Genomic DNA, 17499 nt, shown 5'->3' on the forward strand with positions numbered 1-17499 from the left:
GGGACTTTCGAGATTGATGAAAATGTCCAGGTTTTCCTATAGTCCGACAGAGGACCCATGTGTTTGAAGTCATCCCCGAACTGGCTATAAGTTAGGTAGTGAGTACACAGAGAGTGTGCTTCGGATGAAGCACGTGAAGATTATACTATGAGAAAAGAAGTTATCTTACAGTTTTAAATTAAATTGCTAAGCAGATAAGCTACTCAGAAACACCACTGTGTTTGAGCAGGAACAGGAAGTGAACACCAAGTGACAGCGCCACCAAGAGTCACCAGCAGCTTCAAATATGTGTTTGCTGCTTTGTTATGGTCTTTTAGCAGCTGCTCCTTTGCGCCTTTATCTGCACGAACCCGTGTGTGCTGTGACTCAGCTACAAATCTCTTAACATTATGGTGATCACACTTAAGTTTTCATGAAATATCTAAGGTTTTCATTACATGTCCAAGACATTCAACTATTTCACGCTTCTCAGCAGCAGAGATCATTTTTCCTTCCTATATTGCTTGAAAATGGTGGTTTTAACTTTAATTAAGGGCTCACCTGGCAAACAAATGATCACAGGTGTCCGAGATTGATTTCAGTGATACAAAGAGTCCTGAGACACAATTCCATCCATGGATGTAATTGAAAAACAACTTATTTAATCTTTATGACACTTAAACACAATTTGCATATTAATTTGGAGCACTGTGTAGAAAGTTACGTTGAAACCAAGCACACCATTGTTTTTCTTGTGACATTACCAAGAAGTTTGATGTGTCACATGGCCCTCTTCCTAATGACAAAACAAAAGTTGCCGACTTCTACATGGCCACCATGGTCACCACCCATCTTGAGGAGTTTGCCCCCTCACATATACTAATGTGCCACAAACAGGACTTTAATATCACCAACCATTCCCATGTTATTACGGTGGATCCATACAAACGGCCCACCCTGTATATAACACAAACAGCATCGCTCTTCAGCTACACACACACACACACACACCCGTCACATTCATCCATGTTTTTAATTTAGCATTACCATCTTACCTCTCTAAGCATTAGCTGCATCAAATCATCTCCCACCAAAGGACCAGAGATTACGTGCTGTGGACAGCAAATGCCACAGCAGACACTGGGAGGCTGGTTTAGGTTCCACAAGGAAGAGTTTCCTGCCCAGGATGAGGATGACCATGAACCACAATGTAGGCTCTTACAGAGGAGCTTGAGTACTGAGAAGAAGCTGCTGAGCTCGCCATAAGCACTGTCCTAGATTTGTGGAGGAAACAGGGTTGGAGTACGGAAGCAAAGAGGTATGTAGATGATAAGAAAGGAAACTTAAGGGTCGCTGTGGGGGGAAAGATGAGCAGATGCAGATAACTGGTGCAAGTGATAGGGAAGTTACATATGAAGGGAAAGTGGTACACTGAGCAAGACATGAAGAGAGATAGGACATGAAAGAAAGGCGATTTAAGGAAGGAGAGGCAGGTGGGAGAGGAGAGAGGAAAAGTAGGAAGGCATTTCTGAAGAAATACAAAATCATATTAGGGGAGGAAAAGAAGGAAGAGAGACAGAACTGGAGGAAGAAGGAGAGATGAGGTGTCAAAGGGAGTAATGAGCAGTGGGAAGTGATGAAGCCCTACAGATGACTCATCATATTCCACTCAGAGTAGATGGAGGTCTAAACAACATAATGAGATAGTTTCATTAAGGCCTGTGTCTCTGGCTGTGATCGAAACAGCGACAGCTGCTGAAAAGGCTGACCTAGTTACAGCAGGTACAGCACGGGGGGGCTTCTGCTACAGCCTGCAGAGATGCCGCGTACTCAAACAGGCTCCTGCACCAGTTTGCAAACTACGGATGAAAAAGCCCGTCACATCGTACTTTTGCACCAACTGTCATTTTTCTAAGTGTGACCTGCTGAAACAGATTTTTTTGAGCTTTAACTCAAGTGTGTGTGTGTGTGTGGGGGGGGGGGCTTTTCTGAAATGTAGCATTGTAATTTTCTTCAATGACAGCCAGTTGTTGGACACTCACCTTTACCTGGCATACCAAACATACGCAGGTGCAACAGACTGATTACATCGTTTTCCAGGCTGTTTATAACTTCACCCATTTCTCTTTTCAGTTTTTCTTTAACTGCTTTGACCCTTCGCTCATACCGAGGCTCTGAGCTCTGGCTAGCTGTAGCTTTAGCCGCTTGGCCTTTGTGAGCATCCATAAATCGTCCTTGTTCAGCTGGGTGAAGGCTCAGTGTCATATTGATGATGGTAGGGTGAGGCCCTGGTTGACTCTTCTGTGCTAACAGTTCAGCTTTTTGTGTGCACATGCTGAGCATGCACAGACCAGCTCGTTATGAAGCATACATGCAGGCTTGAGGATGCTAAAAATAGTCCATGGCCAGTTTTTTTTTTTTTTTTTGGGAGGGGGGGGTATCTAAGCCAAAAAAGACTTGGAGTGAATTTGGAGAAATAGCATTCAAATTTGCAGCTCCTTCCTCCTTCATCACTTCCAATAAAACCTGAAGGATCAGCTCTCACTGGCTGTATTTGAGGCCATAAAAAGGACTTGAACGCTGTTATTTTAGGCTGCAAAAGCTCGTGTTTTATGGCCTGAGTTGAGACAATGATTTTGATGGATATTTTAGTTTTAATTGGCACTGAAGTTCACTTTTTAAATCTTTATCTCTTCTACACTGTTATGCTTATTTTTATGTATTTTTGCTGTGTGTGTTACTGCAGCCAACCACCAAATGGAGTAAACAAATCAAATCAGCATTTCCACCTGCCCTTCGTGTCGTTAGGAGGCCTCAAAGATACATTTGAGATGTGGATGATTCCTAAAAATCATCCTACAGTGCGTGTGTGCACTCAGTCTACAGAAAGAAATCCTCTAAAAACACGTCTGAGCTTTTACAGTCTGAGGGTTGATCAGTACAATAGGTTGTGTATATATTTCGTGTACAGGGTTTCCTCCCAGAGAGGACGAACTCAGCTGTCAACTCGCTGACTAAAAACCTTCAGGATAACATTTAATTAAATTAGGACAAATTAATTAGGAATTTGGGTTCAACTGGGAATTAAGAACTGAACCAGGATTCAAATTAAGCTTTATCATTTTTCTATTTTAAAAGTAGAACATCAGTGATCGAGCAGCTCATCCAGCCCAGGTTTTTGTATGTGCAGAGAATCAAATTTGAGTCCTTTATGGCTGCACCCGTTCAGCCAGCCAATTCAGCTTTTTTCCTGAAAATCTGTCCCAGAACACTTCCTGTCGATTCATCAGGAATCCTCTCACCCTTCAAAACTGTGTTAAACTCACTCCCCTCTCACCTGTACCTCCACGGGTACATCCTCTGTCCCGACCACCATTCTCCTTTTCCACTTCAGAGCTGCCAGCTCCATCCACCCACTCTCGTTTTTAATCTCATTTAAATTGTGAATGATCTGTGGCAAACGGGAAACATGGTACCAGAAATTCCAGGGACAAAGACTTGTTTTGTGGCAAAGTTAGCAAACTTTTTAAACTTTTATTTTTTAGGATTATTTCAGTTATAAATAAAAGGAACAATTCAAATATAAACAATGCCTTAACAGTGAAATGTTAAAACAACCAGAGTCATCAAAGAGCTGGTTTGTATTCACCTCTGCTTGCCTCCTCAGCACAGCGGTATTCAAGCTCAGCTGATCCACTGATCGTGTCCTAAATCTGTCTCTGCTTCACTGCAAGGCGGCAAAATCTCATTGCACTGAATGTAATTCAGACTATCTTGAAAGGAGATGTGTGTGTTTCTAAAGCTGAACTCACCAAACATTCACTCCAGGACATCAATAGACATTTTCACCACACGTTCACTATATAACATTTATATAGGCGACTGCGTTTGCTCCATCAGCACCACACCTTCATCGTAATTAGAAAAGTACTCAGGTTTCACTTCACACTGCTGTGATGTGGGCCAAGTGTGGAAAAGGAGGCATTTCAGTGGGAAATCCCTGTGTGCAGTGTATTTGCTTTACCAAGGCCCAGCTCCACCTTCAATAAAAACACTGCTACTCAGACTTAATAGTTTAAGTCAGACAGTAATGGTCCACCTAGAGCTTCACCTCTTTTTGGCTCCTGCTACATGCAGCGGCTTGTGGCCAAACGTCTTCCTCTGCTGGCGCAGTCATCGCTGCCCATGAAGACGTGCACAGCTGACGACCCTGAACAATTAATTATGTCACAGCGCAGGAAACCAATGTCCTCAATAAAGGCTTCATTAGAATACGCATCTTATTCTTCTGGCTTTCTGCTATTCTACTAACCCAGCTTTGCTCACTTTTAGAAACTTTAGCTGCAGCCATGTTCGGGTGATGGCGTATCAGCATATATCAGCATATCTAGTTTTAGGAAAATTAAAAGTGAGTAATATTAGTTTTACTACCAAACTCCAAACTATTGGCTTGATAACCAACTTTCCTAACATGCTTTTTTAACTGGCTATCAGGATACTGGTTATGAGGAAGGGCAGCAGGGCACGTGTCTCCATCCAGCCCCTCTGGGCTTTTCAGAAATGACCTCTGTGTCACATGGATATGGACTTTTGTGCTACTGTGTTTGCTGCAAGTGCTTGTTTATGAATTCATTTCTGCTGTGGATTCAAATGTAAGACTTTAGGTCATAAGTGAATTTCAGCTGTGATCCAGTGTTTACAGTACTTTCCTCTAACCTCCACCAAACATTATTAGTCACAATATCACGCTCTAATTATAAATTTAAGACTGCTTACATGACGCCGACACCATGACTTCACTGAGTTCAGAGAGTGTGTTTGTCACGTAACTTCCAGGAAGCTCCTCGCTCCTGTCAGAGTTCCTGAACTCCCACCAAACCACACGCTCGGATGTTTGCTGCCTTTTGTTTTCTACTTCACTGCTGCAGTAATGCTGAGGCCAGTTCATCATAGACTGTGTGTTTCTATGCAGATATGCTTTTACTGCACTGGCCGTGTGTTTGGGACGATTGTCATGCTGAAAAGTCATCACCCATCAAATATCCCAGATGTTATTATATGGTGGATATGTACTAAGTATTTATACTATATATGAATATATATATATACTTTTATGTTATGATGCTTCTTTAAAGTTTGACAAGATCTCCGACCCCGCTGGTGGAAACAGCCCCAAACCACGACAGAGCCTTCACTCTGTCGGCTGTAGACGCACACTGGTGACCTCTGACCTCCTCCATACATACTGATGATTATTTCAACTAACTGCCAATTTCCCATTTACCTGTTGGCACAGATTTTCAGTCTCATGTAACTGGCATACCTCAAAAACCAAAAACTGTAATAAAAGCAGCAAAGTGCATGAAAAACAATCTTTGTAGTACTGCCACGTCCACAAAAGAACATTTCATTTAAAAGACCATCTGTGTCGTCGTTGGTATTTGTTAACCTTCAAATTTTGATGCCTGTTATTTTCACTAGTTCACTACCAAACACCTCAGCACAGTATTTGGCATTAATCTGTAATCATGTCAACAAGGAACGATCATCTACAAACTAACCATCGATTCTCATCTGCTTGTCCTTTTCAGGGACAGCTATCCCAGGGCAAGAGGCGGGGTACACACAGTCATAACTATGGGAAATTTAGCGTTTCCAGTTAAGCTAACTCCACTATCTGCATGTCTTTGGACTGTGGGAGGAAGCCAGAGTACCCGGGGAGAACACGCAAACTCCACACAGAAAGACCGCGGCCTGATGGTGGAATTGAACTCAGGACCTTCCTGCTGTGGGGCAACAGTGCTGACCACAGCTGGCTCAGACTGCGTTGCTAACAGAATAATTTACAGCCTATATCAGCCCTGATAGCATATTCATCTTGTACTGCAGTAGTTTGTGTGTGAAGGAGCTATCAGCTGATGATTCTGTGGTTTACAGGGACATCTAGTGGCCAAGTATGGAAATTACACAAAGGGAAACGATCAAAGATCTATAGAAACATCCACGTAAATCACAACTGACCACAAATCTTTATTTTTTGTTTGTTTGTTGTAACCATAAAAAGAAAACAATGGTTGCTGTTTGTTATTTAATCGTTTTTGTGTTCCCTTGGGGACACAAATAAACAGACACATAGAAACATAAAGGCGGATTGCTTAATGCAGCAGTATCCACACTGACAACACAGGCAGCGTTTGTCACTTTGTAACATCTGACGTTGGAAAGGAAAGAGAAGATAAAAATGTTCATATAAAGGAAATGAAAAAGGAGCATGCTCTCATGTTCCAGTCACATACACAGTCTACAGGTGTGTGTGTTTCTGTTGCTTGAACCAGCCAAAAAACACAACTGCTGCTCCATAAATGCCTGTTTTTAACTCGATCTGGTCCCAGATGCAGACACCGTCCTTTTCTCTCTTTCAGTAGAATTCAGTTTGTAATCACAAATCGTGACTTAGAACAGAGGTTCACACACATAACCATGAGAACATCGAGCACCTAAAGCATGGACACAGGAAGTGCCTGAGATTGTGGAGCAGCTACTAACCGGTACATGGCAAACTGCGATGACCACAAAGAAGTCTGCAGCATTTCAAACCACTCTCCCTCAATCTACATTTAAAGCTTCATCACTGTGGAGTATGAAATGCTGCTATTATTTTGAATAGGGTTCTAGTCTAGCACAGTCTAACATTTCTTCTTCATCTGGTCATATTACAATAAGAGAAACATAGAGAATAACCACAAGAATGGAGGTAAGCGCACAGCTACTACCCCTTACACCGTGGAGGACCAAACCTGCCAAAATAATAACTTAAACAAAAAGGTATGAAGTATCATGAAAAACATTAAGTAAAACATAGATCCTTATAATTGTTATAATAATCATAACTTTCCTTAATATTTACCTTTGCATTCATTAAGGTATTTTTTAAACTTTATTCCCTTTCAATGTAAATTTTACTTCGCATTTCTGCACCAGTTTGCAGATGATGCGAATGAATTGACGATCGTTGGCAGCCACTGCTTCACTCAGGATATCGCTGAGATAAATGGCCTGTATTTGTATAGCTTTACTAGTCCCTCAGGACCCCAAAGCGCTTTACATATCCAGTCATCCACACAGTCACACACTGGTGATGGCAGCTACATTGTAGCCACAGCCACCCTGGGGCGCACTGACAGAGGCGAGGCTGCCGGACACTGGCGCCACCGGGCCCTCTGACCACCACCAGTAGGCAACGGGTGAAGTGTCTTGCCCAAGGACACAACGACCGAGCTCGAACCGGCAACCTTCCGATTACAAGACGAACTCCCAACTCTTGAGCCACGATCGCCCCTATATACCCCCCCTATATATCACTCCTGCAGTAATTTGCATAATGATGTAGAACAAAAAGACGCTTTGGGACACATTAACTCATTCTCTGAGTCTTTTATTTCTATATGGTTTTATATTTTGGCATTTCTGGTCCTCCATGCTATTGATAGCAGAATAAAGGTAATAGGAAATAAAATGTGGGCGGGCTGGGAAATCATTATTTGGTTGATCATCCTAAAAACACACACACACACATGATCCTGTGGATTTGAACGACAGCTTTTCTCTACACAAGTACAAATAAAACAACAAAAATCTGGAACTTATGAGACAAATTGATCAAAAGTTACAGCTGCTGCTACAAACGTGAGCGGAGCCCTGCAAACACCTTCTGTTTTTATATAAACAGAGCCGAGACACGTGAGCCCTCTCGTGTGGTATCTATGGCAACCACACGGAGCGTAGTAAACAAGTATTTTTTTTAACGCTTACATGCACACGTCACCACGTTTTGATTCTGAGGTGAGATTCGGAGCACGTTACCGTACGGTGTCGCTACAAGCACCAGTGTAGTTATTGATTACAGTTCACAAGTATCTTTGTTTACATTTCGTCCCTGCGCCGTCGTGTTAGCTCAGCACTGCAGCCGCTCATTGTTGGCAGTTCTTGTCTGGATGATGGATGACGCAGATTAAGGGTGTTAAGTCCGAAAGGGCAGCCAGCGCCCGAGCCCTTCAACGAGCCTCCGCACGTTCATGACATAAAAGTCGACATTGTGAGTGAAATCGGTGCAGATGTTGGAGTAAGTGTCCAGCAGGGTGCAGTAGAGCGCAGTCCCACCCACACTGATCACCACAGTAACGAGGCACAGCAACAGCAGGATCAGGCAGGAGTCTCCGCCCACCTCATCTGTAAGACAGGGACCAACGCTGTGTCAGATCCTCCGAGTTCACCATCATCAAACATGAAACATTTTAAATTCCTTTTCTATCTGAAACAAACTGCAGCAGCAGAAGAAGCTCTGACTGTACCGTGCTCGCTCCCGTCCTCCGGCTCACTGAACCGAACTTTGCGTTTGGAAGTTTGTTTATTAGTAGTATTGCTTGGGGGAGGTAACCCGTCCAGCGATGCTCTCCTCCTTTTCAGGATGGAAACCAGACCGTCTGGGGACGAGTTCTGGAGGAGACACAGAGACAGAACATAAAGAAGGAAGCACAGCAGCTTTGGGGAGTTTGCTCATGTTGACAAAAACAATGAAAAGATGATCGTCACGTTCAGCGGTTCTGTGCATGTTGGGATATTAAAGGAGGAAACCTTTAAACGCAGAGTTAGTTGGTATCAGTCCATTATTATTAGGATCACTTCTGATTCTGATGGATGTGCTAAAATAAAGAAGAACTCGCCAACAACAGGCAGTAACACCATTACTTTGTAACGCTGACCGTCTCGTCCAATGAGCTGGAGCGGTTTGTGAAGGCAAAATGCAAAACGATAATTAAACATTATGTGCACCAACACTGAAGTTCTCAGTACATCCTGTGATTGTAGAGCCTCCTTTAGCAGCATTACGTTGACGTAATGATTTTCTGCATGACTTTGTGGTCTCACACTGCTGTGGAGGAAACTTTGGTGCACTTTTCTGTGAGCATCCATTCATGCACAGCCTTTCAGTCAGGCTGACATTTGAACCTTGACTGGGCCAATCCAACATCTTGATTCTTTTGCTGCTGAGATTCATCGCTCTCAGCCTGCAATTCAAAGCCGGAACGATAAGCCCTTTTCCACCAGGCTTGACGGTTGCTGTGAGGTGTTTGTGCCAATCTGCTGTATTAGGTTTTTGCCAAACTGTGTGCTGCTGTGCGTTATGGACAAACATCTCCAGAGGACATCGTTCCAGAAGTCTTATAGTTTATTCAAAACCAGCTTAAGCTGTGCTGCCATGTTCTTTTATTTGAGAGAGTGTTTCTCCTTTCAAACAAACCAGACGCCATCAGACTTTTTCCAACTGTGCTGCCATGAACTTTAACATTTAACATGCTGGGACTGGAGAGTCCTGAGCTGTAGCTCTTGCGGGGTTTTGCCATTTCTCTGAGCACTGCACAGTCTGAACTCGGGGTGAATTTACTGAGACAACCACCTCTGATTAACAACAGTCTACAAAGTTTTCTAGTGAATAATCTTTTTCTCGCTGTAAAATTCAAAATGTTTGCAAATCGTCTTACAGGCCTTCCCAGGTTGGCAGCAGCAGTTGCTTCCTTGCTGCATTCGTAAAGGTGCAACAGATACACAAACCTGCTTTTTAAAAGTGACATGCTGATAAAACTTGACTCACCAAAACGGAAACATTAGCACTTTATACTGTAAAATGCTACAGAGAAAAGCCCAACAATCAGACGACCCCCTGTGAGCACGACGTTGGTGAAAGTGGAAAGACAAACATTCATTCACATACATTTAACTTTTTTCACCAATGCCTGAGTCGAATTAGTCGTTTTAGTTTAATCAAAGCAGAAGCACTGTCATGGCATTCAAGCCTGTGATTAAAAGCATCCACAGCTTTGGACGTGAACATTTTAAAATTTAGTTGTGATTTATGATTTTGTTAGTGGGAGAAGCAGACACACAGCTGCACACACAGAGGCAGACATTATTCTCCGTGTTGGCCTGAATAATGTGTTTCAGGAGGAAGTCACGATTGGGCAAGCTCAGTATTCGAAGGGTCAGAGGGAGGAACTGCGTTCAACATCTTTGCCCAGCACAGAGGGCCCATTTGCAGTGACAGTGAACAGTCAGCCTCATCGTGCCTTTATTTACTGTGTGAGGCCACATTGTTAGCGGCGCGCTCGATGTTCCACTGGTCACAGTTAACTCTACACAGACAGACTTTTTGCACACTCTGGGACACAAATACAGCCAGGATCAGACATTATGGGGAAAAACATATGGTTTGATAAACCTTTTGTCCTTGTTCTCATCTAAAAGAATTCACTCAAAACCACAAATTCCAATCTCATAATTATACTAGAGGAAAACTCACCACGGTTGCCAGCAGTTACCCTCTCACAGACTTTATCCAAGAAGGGACAAAGCTCATTTGGAGCTTTACCTGCTACCATACTGTTTTTGTGGACCCAAAGGGACCACATTTCAACAGCAGTGGAGAAGTTATCAGCTCAGAAGCTTGGTTACCGAGCTGGACTGATAAAGGTGCACGAGATACTCATACCTGCTTAGCTACCTTTAATGCCAAGTAACTTATGTACAAAATACTGGAACTTTACTTACCAAGACAGAAACATTAGCATTATGTATCGTAAGCTAAAGATTCTTCAATAATACAGAGGTGATCCCAACAACTGGACATTTCCCTGTGAGCAAGCACTTGGCAACAGTGGGGAGGAAAAACTCCCTTTTATCAGGTAGAAACCTCTGGCAGACCCAGGCTCACAGAGGGGCGGGGCCATCAATGAGGCCATGTTATTCATCACAGCTTCATGAAAGATGCTTTAGAAAGCACCAACAACACAATCACAATGGAAAGCTCCATTTCACAGGCAGGAATCAGCTGAGGTGAACCTCAGCAGACAGGATTGGCTACGCTTTCCTGCGTCTGTCAGTGTCAGTAGTTACACCCCGCCATGCACACACACGTTTAACATTTGTTTAAAAAATCCACCCACTGATTGGCTGTAAGACAAACTGCAATTTTCTAACCACTTCAGGGCCAACATTCACCCAGCAATCGTCACAAATTGAAATCTATATAGGTTCACCTATTGGCTAAAATGAGTAACAATTTTTCCACCGGGGATTAAAAGTTCGACAGTGTTATATTTGTATAAAAGACAGAAAGACAGAAAGCGCTGTGGAGCTCTCCGAGCCCGCCAACGTGCTGCCTGAGCTCATCGCAGCGTTTAGTCAAAGCATATAAATAATTTGTCCAAGTCACACAATGTTTGTCGTGACATTTTGGAGGGTTTTGAGTCAGATTTTTCATGTTTCTTCTAATCGGAAGGTTGCTGGTTCGAGCCCCGGCTTGGACAGTCTCGGTCGTTGTGTCCTCGGGCGAGACACTTCACCCGTTGCCTACTGGTGGTGGTCAGAGGGCCCGGTGGCGCCAGTGTCCGGCAGCCTCGCCTCTGTCAGTGCGCCCCAGGGTGGCTGTGGCTACAATGTAGCTGCCATCACCAGTGTGTGAATGTGTGTGTAAAGCACTTCGGGGTCCTTAGGGACGAGTAAAGCACTTTACAAATACAGGCCATTTACCATGTAAGGAAGTACAAATATTGCTGATGAAAAGCATTCAAAACCTTGTGAAATTTGATAGAAAGGGATAGTTTCTAGTTAAATGAGCCATGATCCCGAAGCCATCAGTGCAAGGCCTGGATCCTGTGATTACATCCCCACCCCTGCAGGAACCAGGCCCCTTCAGCTCAGTGGTTCAGCCAGAACATGATGTCTTGGCTCAATAATCTAACACACTTGGCAGGGTGGACGTCCCAAGTGTGAGGCCACACCAGTGAACATTGGTGGAGGCTTTCTCAACAGAAAAATGATGAAGGTCTCATTCAGGGATGACGGATATGATCCGTGGGAGTGTCCAAGGAAGAACTGAGCTGCTCAGCATGTGGAATTTCTTCCTGCAGGCGGACTTTAATGGAAAGGATAAAGGAAACAAGCCAGGAAGGAAAAGGGAATAAATGAAGGGTGTTGGATGGAAAGTGAAAATATATTTGTGCCAATGCAGTACTGTGCAAAAGTCTTGAGCCAATCCTAATTTCTTTCTGTTTTGCTTTGAGCGTCAGACTTGTACTCGGGTCGCCGATGGGCTCAGCCTTTCATGGATAGTCGACATATTCGTCCAATCGCCCAACCCTAACTTGTACCTTGTTCCTCATTTTCAGAGGAATCTTCATCCTTGTTTTTGACCTAACACATACCAATGAATCATTCAAGCACAAAAAAGAGCCAGTGTTGTGTCTACAGACCAAAGACAACAGCAATGAACCAATTTTAAATGGTATCTTTAGACACTTTGTTACCAGCAGCTTTCCATAAAATGAGTTTTCCCCTTTCCTCAGTTGAGTCTATGAAAGATGCCTGATAGGTCCAAAGTGCTAGTTCTGCCCCAACGAGGTGATTCCCAAAGAGCTAGTAGCCCAAACGTGGCACGTGGTGTGCAGCGTGGCCCTCAAAGCTTGGAGGAAAGCAGCAGAGACAAAAACCCATCTGCAGCACATGAACAGAATCTGAAAGTCATGTCCTTAAAACAGGAATAAAATCCTGCTGGAATTGTGCAAACTCTGTCGTCTTCATCCCCATTTTCTTACAAAATATCAAGAAATAACGAGCAGCTCAAGACTTTTGTGCAGTACAGTATTAATTTAATATCTGACATGACAACATACTCATTTGTTGTCATTTCATATCCTCGAGTGGCGCTAACGCGGGTGTAAAGGCAGCTAAAGTGCAGTCCTACCCCCTCCTTGTGGGACAGTTTGGCCAGGTCCTTGTCTGATGCCTGAGGTACTCCTGTTGGCCACTCCACTTTCACCTCTTCCTCTTCTGGTGTCTCCTCACACTGCTCTTCTTCTTCTTCTTCTACTTCCTGCCCTTCCTCACATGTATCTCCGTCCTCCTCCTCACAGCCCGTCTGTGGTGATGAACGCTCTGACTCCAAAATCAAGCTGTGTTCCTTCACTTCCTCCTGGTGCGTAGTTTCTGACGTGTTGGCTGGAACAGAAATGGAAAAATCGTATGACTTACACTTTGCCACGATGCGCTCATTGTGCATTGTTTTGGTTGCATAGGTGAAAATCTAATTACCAACCGTCCCATTAGTTCACAAACACAAGGTTCACCTCAGCACCCAAAGGTGAACTCAGCAGGGTACGATATTACCACATTACTTTACTCACGCTACGATATTTTTCCCATTTTTTACATTTTGCAAAATGCTGAGTAATCCATCCGTCTGCTTCCACTTATCCTTTTCAGGGTCGCGGCGCTGGAGCCGATCCTGGCTGTCATAGGGCGAGAGGCGGGGGGCTAACACACACATTCACACCTATGGGCATCCATTAGCCTATCCCCACTAAGTGCATGTCTTTGGACGGTGGGAGGAAGCCGGAGTACCCGGGGAGAACCACCCACGGGAGAACATGCAAACTCCCCGGCCGGATGATGGAACTGAACCTTCTTGCTGTGAGGCAACAGTGCTGACCACCGTGGAACTGTGCTGCCCCTATGCTGAGTAACAATATACATAATTATTTATTATTGTATATCTTATTACTCTGTCTCTCTTGCTGAGCATGTGTATGACAAAAGAATTTCCCTCAGGATAAATAAAGTTCTTCTTCTCTTACTACCTTTGTTCAACTGTAAAGTCAAACGTTGTCATATCTACAGTTAGCTCACTGCAGTTATTTCTGAATGTAAAATACACCAAACTGAAAGCTGCCATAAATGTTGCTGTCAGGCTGCTGAACACGCAGCATGGAGTACACACTTCTAAACACATCATCATCTGTGGTGATTCTTTGGTATCAGTTCTGAACAGAGACACGTGTTTACCTTCATCACGATGCGGCTGTAGTGTCGTGTTGAGCTTGTTCTGGTGATTGAAACATAGTCGACAACTTTAATGCAAAGTAAAGGTCTTAAATTGAGCCTGAACAGCCTGAACAGCCTGGCTGCTGGTCTGTCCTACCTGTTCCACACTGATGGATGGTCTGAGTGATTCCAAACACAGGCCAGGCAGGCAGCAGGAGAAAAGAGGAGGAGAGGACGTTAATATATTACTGAACCTATGAGAAAACAACTTTAGACATTTGTCAGGCTCTCATCTGTTCTTCAGTCAAACTACATCCTCCTGCTTGCAGAGACTCTGGCCTGCAGTAACATAGCAGCTGGATCAGAGCGTGACCACCAGCGTCCGGCGTGCAAACTCCTGCTGTCTGTCTGCATCGAGCGGAAATGAATCTACAGGGCAAATCTTTGGTGCCCTTCCTGCAATATTGATATTCATATTTACACTTATTCAAATTGGTTTTCATTCCTCCCTCTATCCTCACGCATCATCGATACCGTGGCTCAGTCTCAACTTCTTGATTTGTCCTCGTCAGAGAGACAAAGATAGCAGCAGATTGTTAAAGCAAAACTGGTGCTAAAAGCTTTCTGTGTGGCAGCGATGACGGCAAAAGGAGGGAATGAAAGCATTCACTTCAGACACTGAGCTGCTCGACTCGTCTGTGTATGAGCGGAGCCACATCACAGACACGCGACAGGCAGCAGAGCGTCCCACTGTGGTTTACCTGAGGTGAGTTCTGCACATCTGGCTCAGCGTCTCAAAGTGTTTCTCGCTCATGCCGTCTGTCTCAGGAGGCAAGCTGCTGCCGCTGTCCTTCTCCCTCTCTTGGCTCTCTGTGAACACATAATTGTAACAATCACACGCAGTTTCATTTTGCCACAAGAATATGTTGTGTGTGTTTTTTAGGACTGATAAGATGCCAAACCCCAGTTCTCCTGCAGGACTGTGAGGTTGGAGAGCAGGCGTTCATGGTAGAGCTTCTCCAGCTGTAAGAACTGGATGGCCCACTGGTCTGGCAGCACGACCAGTTAAAGACACAACACACACTGGCTCCTAAAATAACATCAATAACATAAGGCCATAACACAAAAAGCAGAGTGTATTTAAGGAGGTCTGTAAGACGACCTGTGTCCCTGACAGCCATCAGTTAAAAATACTTTCACCAAACCATCTTTGCTAATACGTCAAATTTGTAACAACTACATGTTAATTACTAGGAAATTGAATTGTCGGCTGTTTTATGAAGTGAATATTAAGTCCTGACATGCTCGAAGTTATTTGGACAATATAAACGACGCACTGCAAAGTGAAGGGCATCGATAAGCTTAGAGTCTGAAGGGCAGGTAGAACAATTAGCAACTTTGGGATTTATGTCATTTGGTGTAACAACATCAGCTGAATATGAAACACCGTGACAGAGAAAGCTACTGCCAGCTACCACTGAGGGTTAAATTACCCGTCAGCCGAGACAAACGTGACACATGACTTTAAAAAAGCAAGAATCGATGTTTTCATACTCTACAGTCACGTCAGTTTTTTTAGCCGTGACGTGTTCACGATCCAAACCTCCCTTTGTTGCTTCTGCTGTGCTTTCTCTGCAGGACGTGTTTCTCTTTGCCTCACAGACTTCGTCCTTTTCTGATCAATCAGGACCTCTGTCTGTCTCCTCACACATAAACTCATTACGTACACACCACACTCCTTACAGCGAGACAGCCCATAGCTGTCACCACAGCAACAGCACAAACAGCAGGAGGAAACACTGCGAGCCCCTTGGGCCTCAAGCCAAAACATGGGGAACACCCATCGCCTGAGAGACACAGAAAACCGCATTAAGTCCACAAAGAGAAAGACGAACCCTTACTGAGGTTTTCTGCCCTCCACCTTTCAATTATAACAGCGTTTGCTCAGCAGTGTTACCTTTGACCCTGTACGCCGCCCAGCCCCAAAGTTAAGGGAGCTAATGTAAACATGAGGTGAGGGTCCGTGCTGCACATGCTCCTACACCCTTTTTCATTATAATGCCTGCCGTCTAGCTCAGTTATGATTCAGTTACAAAACACCAGTGACTGAGTGCAAGTGTCACAATGAGATATGAGCTGCCCTTGGAAGGATACAGTCCTGTTTGAGTGAGTAGGCCTCTGCAATCTAAAAGAAGAGACAGGAAAAAAGACGCTTCATTAGACACGTCATCATCCATCTGTGAAGCAGAGCTTCAGCTACTCTTACTCTACATTTGGGGCCTAGCTGAATGTATGTTTCTGTTTGAGTCGCACTAAATCCTTTCAAAGACGAGGGTCACATGATCTCCTCTACCAGGAACCGCCGCCACGGAGACGACCTGAGAAACACACAGTCACGTGCAGCAGCTTACGGCCGGTGGTGGCGTACCTGCCTCACAGATGCCTTTAAGATTAGAAACAAACGAGCAGCATAAATCACACAGACCATCCTGGAAAAAGGATCATCTAGTGAAGAGACAGCAGTTCAGTATCTGGCCAGATGTGAAGCCTTTTCCTCGTCCATCCCTCCTGTTCATCAGTTCCAACATCCGGAGTGCCAGAAAGTGTTTGTTGGGTCTTTTGAAGATGACATTTTGATAAAAAAGATGTGGTAGCTTCATCATTTTTATGATTTTTATGAAGCTCTGTATTCACAGCCGTCCCGATGATGTTGGCAGTGATATGCAGGTAAAGAGCTTGCATGTGTCAGCATTCCTGTGAACTTGTTGCAATAAGCAGCAGGAACGTCATGCCCGACACACAAACAGTCCCGACAGTGAGAGACCCCACCCTTTAAACACAGCTGCTCTACTGCGTATCCACTGTAATCTACTAAAACCCAGCAGATTCTCATATTAAACATGAATTCATTCTTTTTCAAGGATCTGTGTATGAGAGCAGAAACATTTCTATCCCACAAAATCCAAATAATTCCAACATTTTCTTATTAGCTGTGTGAGTTCTTTTGGGTATCTTTACTTTTAGACAAATATATTTAATGACACATTCAGTGCTCTGAAACAGCAGGTAGCAGCATTTACGACACGTTTCTGCTAAAGGTGTATTTCCTGCCTCTGTGGCGTCCCTCACAACAACAGAAATTCCTTGTATTTTCAGCGGACTTGCCGAAACAACTTGAATCTACACGTCAGCTGATTCTGCCCCGGCTCTCCTTTCCATTATGAGAATTTCGAGCAAAACAGCTTCCCCTTTGTTTCAGCTGCAGCCGGCTGCAAAGCAAACGAGTGCAGTAGCTGAAACAAATGAACCGTGTTGTGAGTGCTGTTAGGGAACAGTGACAGGAAAAGTGCTGCACGAGGATCCTTTTAAAGCGAACACAGGGCTGAAACCTCTCTTCTAATTAGCATGTGTGCTGAACACAGATGGGGGGGGGGGCTGCCAGGTCACTGCAGAACACTTTCAAATAGCTGACCCTTTAAACAATAAACAGACGGTGCAACCAGGGCTCAGTGAGGGACGTGCTGTGGATGTAAGCGCACTCTCGCACACAGACTAAATAAAGACACTGAGAAGTCCCTCTGGAATATTCTTCACAGGTGCTCTCAAACCATCACACACACCTGGTGCAAGGAGTGTGGCAGCAGC

At 44.1% G+C, this 17499-nt stretch overlaps 1 protein-coding gene across 4 annotated transcripts in view; it reads right to left on the reverse strand.

Annotated features, from left to right (window-relative positions):
* Positions 1 to 6000: 6000 nt before the first annotated feature.
* cnstb (consortin, connexin sorting protein b) overlaps positions 6001 to 17499 on the reverse strand; it is a 19552-nt gene continuing 8053 nt past the window's right edge. For all 4 annotated transcript variants that reach the window (XM_085247553.1, XM_085247550.1, XM_085247554.1 and 1 more), the window contains exons 3-11: positions 17475 to 17499; positions 16009 to 16039; positions 14817 to 14903; positions 14616 to 14724; positions 14012 to 14033; positions 13876 to 13915; positions 12779 to 13032; positions 8331 to 8475; positions 6001 to 8208 (exon numbers count right to left, since the gene is read on the reverse strand). The exon at positions 17475 to 17499 is cut by the window's right edge and continues 85 nt beyond it. In XM_085247553.1, the coding sequence (XP_085103679.1) occupies positions 8000 to 8208; positions 8331 to 8475; positions 12779 to 13032; positions 13876 to 13915; positions 14012 to 14033; positions 14616 to 14724; positions 14817 to 14903; positions 16009 to 16039; positions 17475 to 17499 (922 nt within the window). In that variant the 3' untranslated portion in view covers positions 6001 to 7999. The remainder of the gene's footprint in view (positions 8209 to 8330; positions 8476 to 12778; positions 13033 to 13875; positions 13916 to 14011; positions 14034 to 14615; positions 14725 to 14816; positions 14904 to 16008; positions 16040 to 17474) is intronic.

The sequence above is a fragment of the Mchenga conophoros genome, linkage group LG15 (genome assembly GCF_057382185.1).
Source record: "Mchenga conophoros isolate Kocher_MC1m ecotype Shallow Benthic linkage group LG15, M_conophoros_male_GT1.1, whole genome shotgun sequence".
Taxonomy (NCBI): Eukaryota; Metazoa; Chordata; class Actinopteri; order Cichliformes; family Cichlidae; genus Mchenga; species Mchenga conophoros.